The sequence below is a fragment of the Homalodisca vitripennis genome, chromosome 2 (assembly GCF_021130785.1).
Source record: "Homalodisca vitripennis isolate AUS2020 chromosome 2, UT_GWSS_2.1, whole genome shotgun sequence".
Taxonomy (NCBI): domain Eukaryota; kingdom Metazoa; phylum Arthropoda; class Insecta; order Hemiptera; family Cicadellidae; genus Homalodisca; species Homalodisca vitripennis.
The window spans coordinates 181,968,296-181,984,495 of NC_060208.1; the positions used below are offsets into that span (position 1 = coordinate 181,968,296).

Genomic DNA, 16,200 nt, shown 5'->3' on the forward strand with positions numbered 1-16,200 from the left:
GCCCATCCAATCTGAAGATCAATGGTAAATACTCACCAGGTACCTAAATTCCTATTTACTGCAGCTGCACTATGCCCATCCAGTCTGAAGCTCAATGGTGGATACTCGCCAGGTATCTAAATTCCAGTTTATTACAGCTGAAATATTATTCATCCAGTCTAAAATTCCATTGTGGATGCTTACCAGTTCCATTTGGCTGCACTATTAGACATCCAGTCTGACGTTCTCTTGATGTTCACCAGATACAAAATGTTAGTCAACGGTCACGGAGCTATTTATTGGTTGTCAATTCAATGCTTCTTTGAGAATATTTACCACCTGAAATGAAAATTCCAGTAGTTCACCACTACAAAATTGGTTGTACAGTTTGAACTTACATTTAGGATGCTTACCAGTTGCAAAAATTTCAGATGCAAGCCATTACACTATTCCTCAACACCTTCCGTTCAACACTTTTATTTCGAACACTTAGCAGTTGAACACTGGTCACTGGGGTTGCTGATTACTAAATCCAATCTTGCTGTATATCTCCAGGTCTTCATAATTGTAATTTTTGTCATTCACTCAGTTATGTAATTTATAATGTAAAAATAAAAACTGTTCTTCTAAATCTTACTATTTACGTGTTTATCAAATAAAATGTAATGTAAAATACTTTCACTTTGTTTTGGTGCACTAACTCCAAACCCTAATTATACTTTTAATAATTATATACCTAAAAATAAATTTACTTTTTATATTTTACATTTTTCAATCAGCCTACTGTATTAAGTACCTATAGTATTGTTTAAATGAACTCTGTTATAAATTAGTGAAAATATTTTGTAAATCAAATACTGTTATAAAATATGGAAGCACCAAGTTTTATTGGTTATAAATACAGTTTCATGGGCACAGAGTAACTAATCTATACATGTGGGAAAAGTTTGTTTATAACAAAGAATTGAACATGGTGTTTTGAACTGTGCTAGTAAAAGTGATTTTTTCTTACTAATGAGGATTTGTAAGTGAACTTTATAAACCTGTTCAAGAAATTTAAGTTTAAATCAACATTCTCAATAATATCTTTTACATATTAATTAAATATTTGCACTAATATACCAATCCAAATAGGCCTTAAAGGAGACATAACCTAAACACATGGTCTTCTATGACTGAAGGTCAACTGGCTGAAAGTAATTAACTGGATATTATATAGAACCAGGATACTGGGTTGAAATCCAACAGTGGGCATTAACTTTTTGCAAAAACAAAAAGTCATTGGAAGTTACTATTTAACCCTAGAGCTGGTACGAAACAAATTTTCGTTGCCAAAGGCCCGTCCGATTTGGCAACAACGAATATTCGTCGCCAAAGTAGACATGTACAGTTATTGAAATTTTAGGCGATTAAGGTCATATAAATTATTTATTTGATATATTCTGGAACAGAATTAACTATAGTACCAATTTACTGTTGTTACTTCGATTATTGTCTTCTTTGTTTACCGTAAAACATCGTTCTCCATGGACAGCTGACGTGAACGTAGTACGGGTCAACCACATTGTTGTGAAACTGTGAACAAGTGCTGGGTGTTGTGTTTGAGGTTTTTTTTTTTTTTTTTTTTTTTTTTTTTTTTTTTTTTTTTCCTTCTGAGGGAAGAGGACACTTTGTCCCCGCACTTAGTCCTAAAAGGACCTTTGCGCCTCCCTTACTTTTATTTGTGCCCTCAAAAACCGAGGCTTTTGCAAAAACCAATCAGATTTAAGGGCTCCTGTTCTCTGATGTCCTTGGGGCTGAGGAGATATGCTCCCAAGTATCTTTTCCTAGTCTCTACGATGGCAGGACAATCCAACCAAATGTGCTCTGCTGACTCTTCCTCCTCTCCACAGAGTCTACATTCGCTGCTCCGACTAAGGCCTACCTTCAAAAGGTGCTTCCTCAGAGGGCCATGTCCTGTCAACATTCCTAATATCAGTCTTATATCCTCCTTATTCTGGTCTAGGAGAGCTGTCCACCCTTTTGCATAAGGAGAGATAAACATTTTGGATATTCTTAAACCCGAGGCTCTGCTCCAATTCTTGTATCTTGTCCTCTTTTCCCAATCTTTAACCAGAGCTTTAATGCTGGAGAAGGATATTCCACAACCTGGCTCAGGCCCCACCAAAGTGGATTCTGCTCCCTTTTTGGCGAGGATGTCCGCTTTTTCGTTCCCATGAATTCCTTCATGACCCGGCACCCATCCGAGTGTTACTCTGTTATTTGTTGCTAGCTCTGCTAGGGCATTCCTGCATTCCCAGACCGCTTTCGAATCAATCGAACAGGTATCCAGTGCCTTCAGTGCAGCCTGACTATCAGAGAGTATAAGGTATGATAATCCTTTTGTCCCCAACTGTGTGAGTCTTCTAGAACATGAATCTATTGCCATGACCTCCGCCTGAAAAACTGAGGCATGTCTTCCTAGGGGCATAGCCATGTCAACTCCAGGTCCATGTATTCCATATCCTGCCCTTGAGTCTAGGAGTGAACCATCGGTGTAAAACTTCAGGACTCCTTTTTTAGGGTAGGCCTCCCTCCCTTTTAATCCATTCCTCCCTACTTCCGATAGAGACCGTGTATGGTTTTTCAAAGGAGTATTTCTTAACCATAGTATCAGATACTTTGGTTAGCATTTCAGCCTCAGGGAAATTTTCCAATATCTTCATGTGGCCTTCTAGGGAGGTAGCAATTATTACCTTTGTTCCTAGAAGCTTCATTGCGCTCATCGCAGCTGTTCTCATCACTTCCTGGCCAAAAGGAGTATAACCCAGAACCGCTTCCATTGCTAGTGTTGGGCAGGAGCTCATTGCTCCCGTGATGCTTAAGCAAGCTAACCTCTGAAGACTCTGTAGCCTTTTTGCAGCTGTTGTTTGTTCGACCTTCGGCCACCACACTAAAGCAGCATATGTGACCATTGGTTTTACTATGGTTTCGTAAATCCAATATATCATTTTGGGTTTAAGTCCCCATTTAAATCCAAAGAGTCTCTTACAGGCCCCAAGGGCCATTATTGCTTTGGATGTCTTGTTTCTAATATGGGAGTTCCAAGAGAGCTTCTCATCCAGGATTAAACCCAGATATTTCACTTCTTTTGTTTGGTTAATGCTGATTCCCTCCAGGACCGGTTTAGCTAGCTGGAATTTCCTTTTCCTGGTAAAGGTAATCATATTAGTTTTTGATGGGTTGATCCACAGACCTTCCCCATGACACCAGTTGCTTATGAAGTTCAGTTCTGTTTGTATTAGGCGTTCCAGCCTGCCTATGTTTTTCCCTTTAATCATAAGCACTAGGTCATCCGCATAACATAGTAGCCTTATCCCCCTCTTCTCTGCTTTTCTTAGGAGATCATCCACTACCATCGCCCACAGGAGAGGAGATAAGACTCCCCCCTGGGGGCAGCCTCTTTGGGCCGTGATCGCAGCCGATTCGTCCCCGTACTTGGCTTTCACCTGTCTGCTTTTTAGGAGGGCTACTATCCATTTGACTACGTCTGGGGAAACTCCAAAACGTTCCATCGCAGTCTTCATGGATTGATATGCTACTCGGTCGAAAGCTCCTTCAATGTCCATGAAGACGCTGACTAGGGCTTCCTTTTTTTCGAAGGTATACTCCACCTCTCTCACTAAACTGTGGAGAGCAGTGGTGGTTGATTTTCCTTCTATGTATGCGTGTTGTGTGGGACTAAGTGGGTGTTCCAGTAATATTACGTCCCTTATGTGTCTATTTATTATTTTTTCCATAGTTTTCACCATAAAGGAGGTTAATCTTATGGGTCTGTACGAACTGGGTTTTGTTGGATCCCTGTCATTTTTTCGCAAGAACACCACTAGTGCTATCCTCCAGTTCTTTGGTATATATCCTAGGGCGAAACTGCTTCTAAATAGAATGCTAAGGGTATTTAATAGAATGTCCAGCCCCTCTTGAAGAAGGGCTGGAAAAACTCCATCCGCCCCAGGAGATTTAAATGGCTTGAACGATCTTATCGCCCATTTAATTCTTTCGTGTGTGAATAGTCTGTTAGACAACTGTCTGGCTTTTGCCACCTCCCGACTGGATCCCCCCCCATATAGAGAATAAGTATCCTCATTACGAGTTAGCTGACCCCCCGGGAAGTGTGTCTCCAGAAGTAGTTCTAAGGTCTCCTTCCTGTTCATTGTTAGGTCACCATTGTCCTTTACTAGAGTCCCCATAGGATTTGTATGCTCCGTTTGGAGAGTTTTTTTGAAGTCTGGATGCCTCGGGAAGACTGTTTTTTTTTTTTTTTTTTTTTTTTTTTTTTTCCTTTGGGATATTGGGGTGGATTCCTAGATCCTCACACGTCAACCTGAGCTTATTGTGTGCCCCTTTGATGTTAGAGGGGTAAGCCTATCTTCGTGCCCTTAATTAGGCTAAGAAGCTTTTTCCCCGATACTAGCATCTGGTTCGTCGCCTGGTTGTTTATCACCGAAAAGAGCCCTTCTCCTTGCTCCCAGTCTCTCACAGTCCAGTATTATGTGTTTTGCAGTCTCTTCAGACTTATTGCAGAGTCTACACTCCGAGTCCTCATTTCGTAAACCTAGAGTGTTTAGGTGTTTCCTGAAGTGGCCGTGTCCAGTGATCAAGGCAATCACTTGCTTAACCCGATCCCTCCCCAGCCCCATCAGCCATCTGGTGAATCCGGAGCTAGAATCGGCAAGCAGTCTTTTGCCGAGTGCTTGTCCTTGGTGACTCTGCCACCGCAAGCGGTAATGTCTTCCTGGACCATTTGTTATACTTTGATAAGCGGCTGACTTGCTTATACCACAACTCGGTTCTGGACCGGTGTATGGCATGCTTGCTCCGCTTTTGGCAAGCCTGTCGGCGCATTCGTTGCCACCTATGCCTGTGTGGCCCGGTACCCAACCAAGACGCACACAGTTGCGTGATCCAAGCTTGCAGAGAGTGTTAAAGCACTCCCACACAAGCTTGGATGAAATGCTGTTGGAGTCAAGAGCTTTAAGAGCTGCCTGACTGTCTGACATTATACAGATGTTCATTTCCTGGTACCTTCTGGTGAGGCCTAGGTTGGCACAGGCTAGGATACCATAGATTTCGGCTTGAAATATGGAGCAGTTCCGACCCAAACTGCCGCTAAGGGCAGTTCTAGGGGATTGACTAAACACTCCATATCCAGTTCTACCCTTAATAAGCGAGCCATCCGTGTACCAGACAAAGCTCTTTCTTATTGTTGGGATGTTATCTTGCGATTTCCACTCATCTCTGGAGTAGAAGTCAACAGAGAATGGCTTATTGAATACGAACTCCGTTCTCATTGTGTCGGAGACCATTTCGAGAATAGCGCTTGGGTTTACAGCTTCAGTGATGGCGCCATGGCTCCGCGTTAGACGCGCCATTCCTCCACAAGCCAGCAACCATCAGCCGATAAGCTGACTTACGCGCTTCAGCTTTTATATGAACATCAAGAGGTAGAAGTCCTAAAGCCACCTCGAGGGTCGCTGAGGGACTGCTCCTGAATGCTCCGGTTACAAAGATTGTGCCAAGCCTTTGTAAGCTTTCAAGCTTGGCTTTGGCAGTTACCTGATTCACCTTTGTCCACCAGACTAATGAACCATAAGTGATTTGAGGCCTTACAACTGCTTTGTAAAGCCATAGTGCTATATGGGGTTTTACGCCCCATGAGATTCCTGCAAGTCTCCTGGACGTCATGAGCGCCCACTTTGCTTTGTGCAGGATATTATTAAGATGATCATTCCACGTAAGCTTATGGTCTAGAGTCAGTCCTAAATATTTGACTGTCTTTGACCACTCCAGCTGAGTGGATGCGAGTTTCAGCCTAGAAAGAGACTCTAGGTTCTTTTTTCTAGTGAATGGTACAACTACTGTCTTAGAGGGATTTACTTTCAGTCCCTCTCCCTGACACCAGTTGTGTACATGTTGAAGGTTGGTATTCATGATATCAACAACAACATTTGTGTATTTTCCCTGTACCATAAGGACTATGTCGTCTGCATATCCTTGGACATAGATTCCGTTGTTAGTAAGGTCCTCAAGTAGACCATCTACTACTAGATTCCACGGTAGAGGTGACAGGATGCCTCCTTGAGGACATCCCCTTGTGGGTGCGATCACAAGCGATACTTCATTGAGATCGGCCCTGATCCGTCTGGAGCACAGCATGGCCCTAAGCCACCGGCACAGAGCTGGCTCGAGGCACGTCGCTGTGCTCCACTTACCATTGCAGTGAATTTGGCATTGTCGAAAGCTCCTTCAATGTCTATGAAGGTGCACAATGCCAATTCCTTGGCGGACAGGCTATCCTCAATCCTACTGACTAATTGGTGCAGTGCTGATTCCACAGGATTTGCCTTGCTGGTATGCATGTTGGTTGCGATGAAGGGGAGTGTCTGAGAGAACTCCCTTTCTCAGGTGCCTCTCCACCAGTCTTTTCTAATGTTTTTCAGTAGAAACGAAGATAAACTGATGGGACGAAAAGATTTAGAGGACAGAGTAGTCCGCTCTCCCCTTTTTTAGGGATGAAGAACCACCCTGTTTGAGACGCCAGACTTGTGGTATGTACCCATAGGCTAGGCTCGCCCTGAATAGTTCACATAGAAGGGTAAGGAGATTCTCCGCCCTTGTTGAAGCAGGGCCGGAAAGATTCCATCCCCTCCTGCAGATTTGAAAGGGGCAAATTTAGAATTGCCCATTTGGCTTTAGAGAGAGTGACAATCCTTCTGGCAATGGCCCAGCTACCACGACAAGCTCTTGGCCGTGAGCCTGCCTCGTGATTACCAGACGTTCCAGTGTCGTCATTCTCAAAGATACAATCAGGGAAGTGAGTCTCAAGGAGAAGTTGAGGCTATCACTAGACCCGGAAGTGTGTTGACCTCCCTGGGACCTTAAAGATCCCAAGTGACCGGTTGGACTTGAGGCTAGCAAGCGTTGCAGTCTAGCTGCCGCGCTTAACTCATTTACCTTCTGTGTAAACTGCCTCCAGGAACTTTGTTTTGCTTTTTTTAATTGCTAGGCTGTATTCTGTTAGAGCTCTATGATAGGACTCCCAGATACGGCTCCTTTTTGCATTGATTGTACAGCTTCCTGACATTAGCCCTTTTGCGAGCGAGGTCTGCAGTCCACCACTTACTATTGGTTCGACTCTTCCCCCGTCGCAATGGGCAATTGTCATGGAAGCTATTGATTATAGCATTCTGCAGGTCAGAAGCTATCTGATCTATGTCTGTGAAGCATCGCACCCTTCCGCCCTACCGATCCCAACTGTGACTGAAGGTCAGACTTATATCCCAACCAGTCAGTCCTCCTGGGATTACGATAGAGGACCTCTGCAGCCTCATCTTGCAAGTTAAAGAGGATATACCTGTTGATCCGATAATGAGGCCTCTTCGCTTACGTGCCACTTATCAACCATTCCAAGTATTCCTTGTGTGCAGATTGTTATGTCAATAACTTCTTGTCTAATTCGTGTTGCGAACGTAGGGCGGTTACCTTTATTACATATAAATAGGTCCCTACTTAGAAGAAATTGTAAAAGTGCCTCACCTCTAGGGTTAGTGTTGGTGCTGCCCCATCCATCCAGCAAGTGATGGGCGTTGGCGTCACAACCTAGAAGAAGTTGTTGACGTCTGGCTTGTGCTTCTTCCACCAGGAGCTCTAGGTCTCTTGATGGAGGGAGTTCCCTGGCATCATATGGCAAGTATACGGAGCCTACAATTGTGCTCTGCACTATACCTCCATTCTTCCAGGTCAGTGTGCCCACAGTGAGATCTCTGGAGCAGAATTCGTTGAGGGTTAGAAAATCCAAGCCTCTCCTCAACAGGATGCAGGTTCTGACATTCCTTAGAGAGGTACAGTAAATTAACTTACCTTTGGTTTTCATTTAGGCCCGCCACTCTCCCTTGGTGAAGCCATGGTTTCTTGAATCAGTGCCAGATCAAATCCCTCCTGGAGGAAGAACTGGCAGAAGGCCGGGAAGACTGTTAATATTTTTGCAGAAATTCCTCCAGGTTCTTCTTTTATTTGTTCTAAGTTCTTTTTTATATTCATTTTGGGCCTGTAGATAAGGGAGCCAATCGTCTGTCCTTTTTGCCCATTTTAATAATTTCCTCGTTTTGTTTCTTAATGTTTCCAACCTCCCAGTCCACCACGGCACATCCCTCTTCAACCGGTTTTGCCTGGGAGGACAGTTTTTCTCGTAGGCCTTTATTATAGCTTGCTCTACTATTTGTGCAGACCTTTCTAATTCAAATTCATTTTTCTGAAAGGGTCCTATTTCTTCCAACTCTTCTGCCAGGGACTCTCTGTAGCCTCTCCAGTTGGTCGATTTAGGAACCCTGTGGGTCACGTATCTTTCCCCTATCTCCTCTATGTCGAACCTAATTGGACAGTGGTCCGATAGTGAGGCCTCCTTGGAGACGTGCCACCTTACTATATTTATGTTTTTGAGTCCTGTAGATAGGATTATGTCCAGGACTTCTTTCCTATTTCTAGTTATAAAGGTTGGGCTTGACCCTCTATTCTCTAACACTAGATCATTGCTGAACATAAACTGTAGAAGTTCCTCACCTCTCTTGTTTGTGTTCGTACTTCCCCAATACGTATGGTGAGCATTGCAGTCGCAGCTGAGAATGAGGGCCGAGCCTCTGTCTCTGCAGCTCTGCAATAGTCTTTCTAATTCTTTCGGTGGGCAGCTTGCTGACGGGTTGGGGAAGTAGGCTGAGGCTATAGTAACCTCTCTGTCCCCTTGCAGTGAAGCCACCTTCACTGTAGCCGCCACCAGATCTCTTGTTATTAGATCTGTAATCGGAAAGACTGTTATTAGTTTTGAAGTTAGAATACAAGTTCTTGGGTTTTCAATTGTTCGATCATAAATGAGATTACCTACCTGAGTTGTCAGTCCTCTGATGCAACCTCTATTGATCCAAGGCTCCTGGATTAGGGCGATATCCAGGCCTGTTGAGATAAACCTTCTTCCCAAGATGTCAGTTGCGCCCTTTGCATGGTGTAGGTTTATCTGTATTAGGCGCATACTTACGCCTTTTTCCCACCTCCCCCAGGTGGTCCATCCCCGTCTCTTCTTCTGGATTGCTTGGAGACTTTGTCCCCTTTTCTTCCTCGAGCCGAGACGGATGGTCCTTTGAGCGAAGGTCCCTTCTTCAAGAAGAGAGAACAGGTTGGTCTTTCTTCTTCGACCGCTGCACTGGCTTGTGGAGTAGACCTTTTAGGTAAGGTATGTACAGATTGCTCTGACACCTTCGTGGCCTCCTCCACTTCCATCTCTTCAGCGGTCCTTTTTTCTGTGGTGACCGTCTCAGATTTCTCTGTAGTCCCCTCTTCCCTTGGGGGTTGTTCTATGTTTCCTTGATGTTTCTTCTTCAGTCTAAGCTGAACTTTCCCAAACTTGTAGCCGATCCATGGACCTTCCTTCTCAAGTTTGTTCGCTGTAGCGCAGTCGACTGCCAGGGTGAGTAGGACAGACTTCCCCTCGTCGCTTCTCCGCAGAACATTCCATTCTCCGACAGATAGCTCCTTGTTTTGTCCTTTTAGGAGCTTCATTATCTTTTCGGTTGTATCAAGTATACTGTCAGGAAGATAGACAGTCGCAATTCTCGCACGAGGGATTTCTTCCTCTGGTACTATCCTTAGACTGGCCTCTTCCCAAGGCTTTAGGGAGTCTTGCTTTCCTTTAAGCCATTCTGCTGTTTCAGTGTTTTCGCAGGTGAAGATTAGAACCCCTTGTCTCCTGTTGATACCGTAGAATCTTGGAGAGTAGGGACCCTCCTGTTCTTCCACGATAGCTTCCAGGATGAAGCTCTGGATCTTCTCCATCTGTTCGGTTGTGAGTAGGGTCTCGAGAAAGTTGGAGTGCAGAACTCCTACCCTTATACCAGCTACCGCTTGTTTGTAGGAAGGTTTCTGGGGTTGTCCAGATTGCTCCTTGTGTTCCCCTTGATTTCCTTCGTTCTTTGTTTTCTTCCTCTGATGGGCCTCCGGAGTGGATCCATCAGAGTGAGGTCTTTTCGGTTTCTTTCCCTCTTTTTGTTTGTTCAATTTTTTATTTCTTTCTTCTGGAATTGGTTTTAAGGCCAATTCCCTGGCTTCTTCTTGGGAATACCCTCTTTTTCGGAACCAGACCATGCGTTTCCTGGCGACTCCACATAACTTAGGCAGTGCTGGGAGCTGTCTCTCGACTTTTGCTCCCTCTTCCTTCTGGTGCTCGCCCTCCAGTATCGCATCTTCTTCATCGGTTTCGACTCTAACCGAGTCGGAGGCTATTGGACTTCTACTAGGAAGTCCGCCTGTTTTTTGGGTTTGATCAGGATTGCTAGGGTCAGAGCCCATCATCAATCCCTCTGTGTTTCGTGAATTTTCATTCACTTTTTGAGTGCTACAAGAGCTCTCTGGTTTTGTTTGGTTTTCTTTAATTTCTGTACTCATTGTGTTCCCACGAGTAGCGGAGATCTAAAGGTCACCCCAAGCATTGTCCCGCTCTACTTGGGGAAGGCTAGGTTTAAACTGGAGGTCGCCAGGTATCCAGAGTTCGCATATTTACGACCAAGCTCTCCCTTGATCACGCAGCCCTCGGCATATGCTGTTCCACCTCGGCTTGGATTAACAGAAGGAAAATTAGAATTAGAATAGTTTAAGATAGATTGTTGGGAAGATTACCCGACAGGTGAGAGTAGTGGGAAAAGAAAGTTAAAAATTGGGATAGTTCAACAGAAAGCCCGCCAGATCAGCTCAGCCTGATCGGAATTATCAAAGAAGACAAGATTTGGATCAGGCAGTTCCCAGGTGCACGCGCACGAAAAGTACAGCACTTAAGAAGAGAGAAGGTGGCTGTGCGTGTGCTTCGTGGATGCTCTGGCTTGGCACGTGTTGGGGTATGAAGACCCCGCCACTTCGCACCCAATGTGTTTGAGGTTACGAATCCAATAGTATTTGTGGAAATTGTATTTTATAGTGTTTTAGCGTTGTTATTATTGTTTTTTTTTTTTTTTAGCTTTTGTAGGTTTTAGTTTTAGTATGGATGAAAACTTTAGAGACCGATAAATCTAGTGACGCTGAGTGAAAAATGAAACTTTGTATATATTGTACATATGTAAATAAGGTAAGGTTAAAATTTATTATTTTATTTTATTTTTGTTTTATCTGTCATACTTATATAAGTAAAAATGCAGTCATGAGATTAGGTTTACCTACGAAAAATAATATTTTTTTAGAAATCTACGCATTTTTGAAAATAAGTAAATACGCGTAATTTTTCATACAAAGCCCTGTAACACATACGTTTTGAGGTAAAAGTTACAATAATTATATATTTTTGGAATCAGGACAACATTTTGAATAAGTTATACATTTACAGTTTTGATGTAAAGCTTATTGCTAAGCAGTTACACAATGGAACATTTACAAAAATAATGTCCAAAAAATGTTTTCTTACATTTTGTAAAAAAAAAAAAACAAAACAAAAATATGTTTCCATGGAAACAATAAGATATTGTTATTATAATGCTCTCCATAATATAGTTGTGAATACATTGACATATAATACTTTATATTTGGACTAACAGTTATGAAATGTGATACATTATAAGAAATGTCTGCGAGGCTGTTAAAATAGAGCCGCCAGTACAGAGTGACACCATTGCCAGTTCTAGGGTTAATAGATTTTTACTGTCCAAACTTCTCATTTTTGTGACTGCTATAATGGTAAAAAAATAGTAACAATTGTTGTAAGTTTGGAGGGTATGTCTGTCATGGAGGTGTATTTTGCACAGGGTTTGTCAAAGTTACCTGTACACATGCGATCTAGCTTGTCAATAAGAGACTAATGAAAATCTGGTAAATAGTCAGTCCTGATGAAAACTCTGACTTGGAGCTATTGCTACTGATATAGGGAACGCTCTTTTACGTGAAAATGAAGTTTAAAACAGGAACTACATAACATAAAAAATTTTGTCCTCAATTAAAAGCTTAGAAGAAGTCAATAAAGTACTGCAGAAAGACAATACTGAGCTACAGATTAAACTTAAAGCCGAAGAAAAAGCTGTATCAAAGTGTCTCTCATACTTCCCTTGCCTTGCCAACAAGGCCCAAATCAGTCAGGTCCAAACTGCAAAATCAGACCTGGCCAACAATACTAGTTTTAGTAAGGTTGTTTATGGAAGAGGTTACAGCAGCACAGAGGAAAACTCGTAACACTTTGTGACACACCAAGAAGACCATTTACAAAAGAAAATTCCTTTGAACTTCTTTATCTCATAGATGATGTTTCAGAGACTTGTACCACCACCAATACTGATGAAGTCACACTCCCAAGAATATTGCTTTATTCTGACAGCTATGGTAAAGATCTAGCATGGTATATTAATAAAAACAAACGTCAATATGATGCAGGATTTTTCCAGACATTTGCCTTCGTTCAGTGAAACAATAAATCAGTAACACTACATTTCGAGATCTGCAATCTGATCTCTTCTTCAGGTAATAACTAACCTAATACATAATTACAAACTAGGTTAAAATAAACAAATCATACTAAAGCGTTGTGTCACGCCTAAGTCAGGAATCACAACCACCATGTTGTTTGTCAACTTCACTAACTCTAAAAACATGCACTTAATAAAAAACTATACACAACACTAATCATTAAAACTGAACTACAGAATACAGGTCACAATATGTCTGCATTCATCTACCAACAACCTACGACTTGAACCATAAAGGAAAGCTGCGGTTGGCGAGGACAATATGTAGGCAGCTGCATGAGCAGTGAGGGAAAAGATGAATTCATTATCATCCCCTACGGAGGAATTAAGCAACAATGAGGACCCAGAAATGGTGGAGATAACCTCAAGCCTTGAGCAGCTAACTTCAACGAGACCTCCATCGAGAAACTGACCACTGACGCCCCAACACCTGGTGACTTAATGTGCCACAAGAGGGACAGTGTAAATAAGTCTAGTTTAAGTCACAAATTTGTCAGTGCTAAATTAAGTACCGCTACTTACGCATCATATATTTAAATATACAATCATTGAGAAACAAATTAGATGAGTTAGCTATTGTATTGGATGATGCCAATTGTTATATTATCAAAAAAGCCAGAAGTTGATGTGAATATTGAAGATGGGTGAAGCTGGTAGTTGTACCATACATACTGGGCTGGTTTTACAATGTCCAATTTGAATTTATTGTCAGATGGTCAATGCTACGGAAAATTCTACTGGTTAGTAGGTTTGTTTGATCATTATAATTTTACTTGTGAACAGCCACAAACCAATTGGAAAACCAATTTACCAGAGAAAAAACAAGTTTATCTTATAAATTAATGAAAGTGAGTGGTTGAAAATAATATATGACAAGTGTTCAAAGTTAACCAGAGAGTTTTTTGTGGTCACACCAACGTTCAGTCCTCAACCATCAGCCTAATTTATTTACAGATAAGAGAAAATTGACAAAATCTTTCTTAAAAACATAGTATTATACAATAATGTTTGCATAGTACTATGAACACTCATCAATTTTCCTCCATTTGAAGAAGTTTATTGGATGAAATAATAATAATGTAGAAGCTAAGCAATGATAAGTCATATTCCAATATAAAATTATAGATTAAAATATATTGATGTTGACGTTTGGAGATATTAGTATTATTTATTTGTATTTTCTTAGGTCTGTTTGCTTCCAACAAGGAATGTCACTTTGTGTCACCAGAAGATCTTAAACACGTGTTCTGTATGTTATAAACTATATCCTATATTCTTTTTTTTTAGTTTTGTAAAGTTAGATATTTTACCATAACTGGAGTCTGAAAAATCATTTTCTTTAAATTAAATCTTGAATGGATTAAAATGTTCAAATGTTCTTAAGTAATGTGTAATACAATCCTAAAAGTTGTTTTTAGAACTTAAAGATTTTTATCCTTCTACTCTATCCAGAACTCCAGTAATATTACTTGCAGAAAAAAATGAGTGATGATGGACTATCTCAAAAACTTCTGCAACATATCTAATTGATTGATGTAAATTCGAGATTTTAATCCCAAGAAATATTTCATAAAAAACACATGGAAATTCATTTAAATGCCTTTAATATTCAAACATAAATCAATAGTTGGGAGGATTAAAATTGTTTATGATTTTATCAGCAAGGAAAGTAATGTTTACATTCATTGTAAGTTTCTATTATACCAGATATATTTTAAAAGTGATAGATATTCAACAATTTAAGGATGATCAAATCTGTTAAAAAATTTGGTGTCATTGTGATATTTGTAGATGTGACTCCTTAGGTTGAATGCTACCATACCCAACCAAGCAACACAATGATTTATTAAAATGCCTTTCATATTCAAGCATAAATCAATAGTTGGGAGGATTAAAATTGTTTATGATTTTATCAGCAAGGAAAGTAATGTTTACATTCATTGTAAGTTTCTATTATATCAGATATATTTTAACAGTGATAGATATTCAACAATTTAAGGATGATCAAATCTGTTAAAAAATTTGGTGTCATTGTGATATTTGTAGATGTGACTCCTTAGGTTGAATGCTACCATACCCAACCAAGCAACACAATGATTTATTAAAATGCCTTTCATATTCAAGCATAAATCAATAGTTGGGAGGATTAAAATTGTTTATGATTTTATCAGCAAGGAAAGTAATGTTTACATTCATTGTAAGTTTCTATTATATCAGATATATTTTAACAGTGATAGATATTCAACAATTTAAGGATGATCAAATCTGTTAAAAAATTTGGTGTCATTGTGATATTTGTAGATGTGACTCCTTAGGTTGAATGCTACCATACCCAACCAAGCAACACAATGATTTATTAAAATGCCTTTCATATTCAAGCATAAATCAATAGTTGGGAGGATTAAAATTGTTTATGATTTTATCAGCAAGGAAAGTAATGTTTACATTCATTGTAAGTTTCTATTATATCAGATATATTTTAACAGTGATAGATATTCAACAATTTAAGGATGATCAAATCTGTTAAAAAATTTGGTGTCATTGTGATATTTGTAGATGTGACTCCTTAGGTTGAATGCTACCATACCCAACCAAGCAACACAATGATTTATTAAAATGCCTTTCATATTCAAGCATAAATCAATAGTTGGGAGGATTAAAATTGTTTATGATTTTATCAGCAAGGAAAGTAATGTTTACATTCATTGTAAGTTTCTATTATATCAGATATATTTTAACAGTGATAGATATTCAACAATTTAAGGATGATCAAATCTGTTAAAAAATTTGGTGTCATTGTGATATTTGTAGATGTGACTCCTTAGGTTGAATGCTACCATACCCAACCAAACAACACAATGATTTATTAGATCAATATCAAAAGCAACGTATTTCTGTTTTGAAAGTTCAATAACTAATTAATGCTGGATATTGATTATGGTTTTGTATTACAGATGTACAACAGTGTTTCGGTCTCAAGTCAGTAAAAGTGTCAGAGCATTCTCCTGGTGTGTTGTTGCGCGTGCAAGTTCATATCAACAACTACATGATGAGTGGGACAATGTCCCTACTGAGCGGAGCATCCATGACCAAAGCTTCCACCAACACGGTAACTGTTTTGCACATTTTGTCTAATCGAGTATGTCAGGTAGAAAAATGGTATTGAATATTGGTTGTGCTTTTGAAAATTCCCTTTTGAAGGCTTATGTTTATGATAGTGGAGGAAACAAACAGTTTTTTAACTACTTTTAGTCAGTTTGTGGGGTCATTACAGGCAAACAGACAATGTGTTTTTTTATCACAAGAGCTTTCTATATATATATATATATCGGTCAAGTATATTGGTGTTACTGGCTGCAAATGATGTTTAATTCCAAAAAAAAGACTGTACTTTCTTATATATATATATATATATATAATTTCAATAAACATTGAATCGCAAAAAGTACTTGCTCCGCCAAGACTCGAACCCAGATCTCTCACTTGCCGGGTGAATGTGCTACCATTACACCACAGAGCCCTCACTTTTTATGATTAAATTATTTTGTATTTGGCCGTATCTGTCACATATGCCTTTAAATAACCATAACAACAATAAAAATAACAATATATATATATATATATATATATATATATTTATTGTTTATATACATACAAACAACACACAGTGTCACTCATGCCACCATGTGCTGTAGAC

At 40.1% G+C, this 16,200-nt stretch overlaps 1 protein-coding gene across 7 annotated transcripts in view; it reads left to right on the plus strand.

Moving 5' to 3' along the window:
• The window catches only part of LOC124355131 (transcriptional regulator ATRX-like), a 74,300-nt gene that overhangs the window by 51,164 nt on the left and 6,936 nt on the right, over window positions 1-16,200 (plus strand). For 5 of the 7 annotated variants that reach the window (XM_046806096.1, XM_046806094.1, XM_046806099.1 and 2 more), the window contains 2 exons: window positions 13,690-13,752; window positions 15,458-15,612. In XM_046806096.1, coding sequence (XP_046662052.1) covers window positions 13,690-13,752; window positions 15,458-15,612 — 218 coding nt within the window. The remainder of the gene's footprint in view (window positions 1-13,689; window positions 13,753-15,457; window positions 15,613-16,200) is intronic. The other 2 variants (XM_046806098.1, XM_046806100.1) reach the window with 1 other exon arrangement.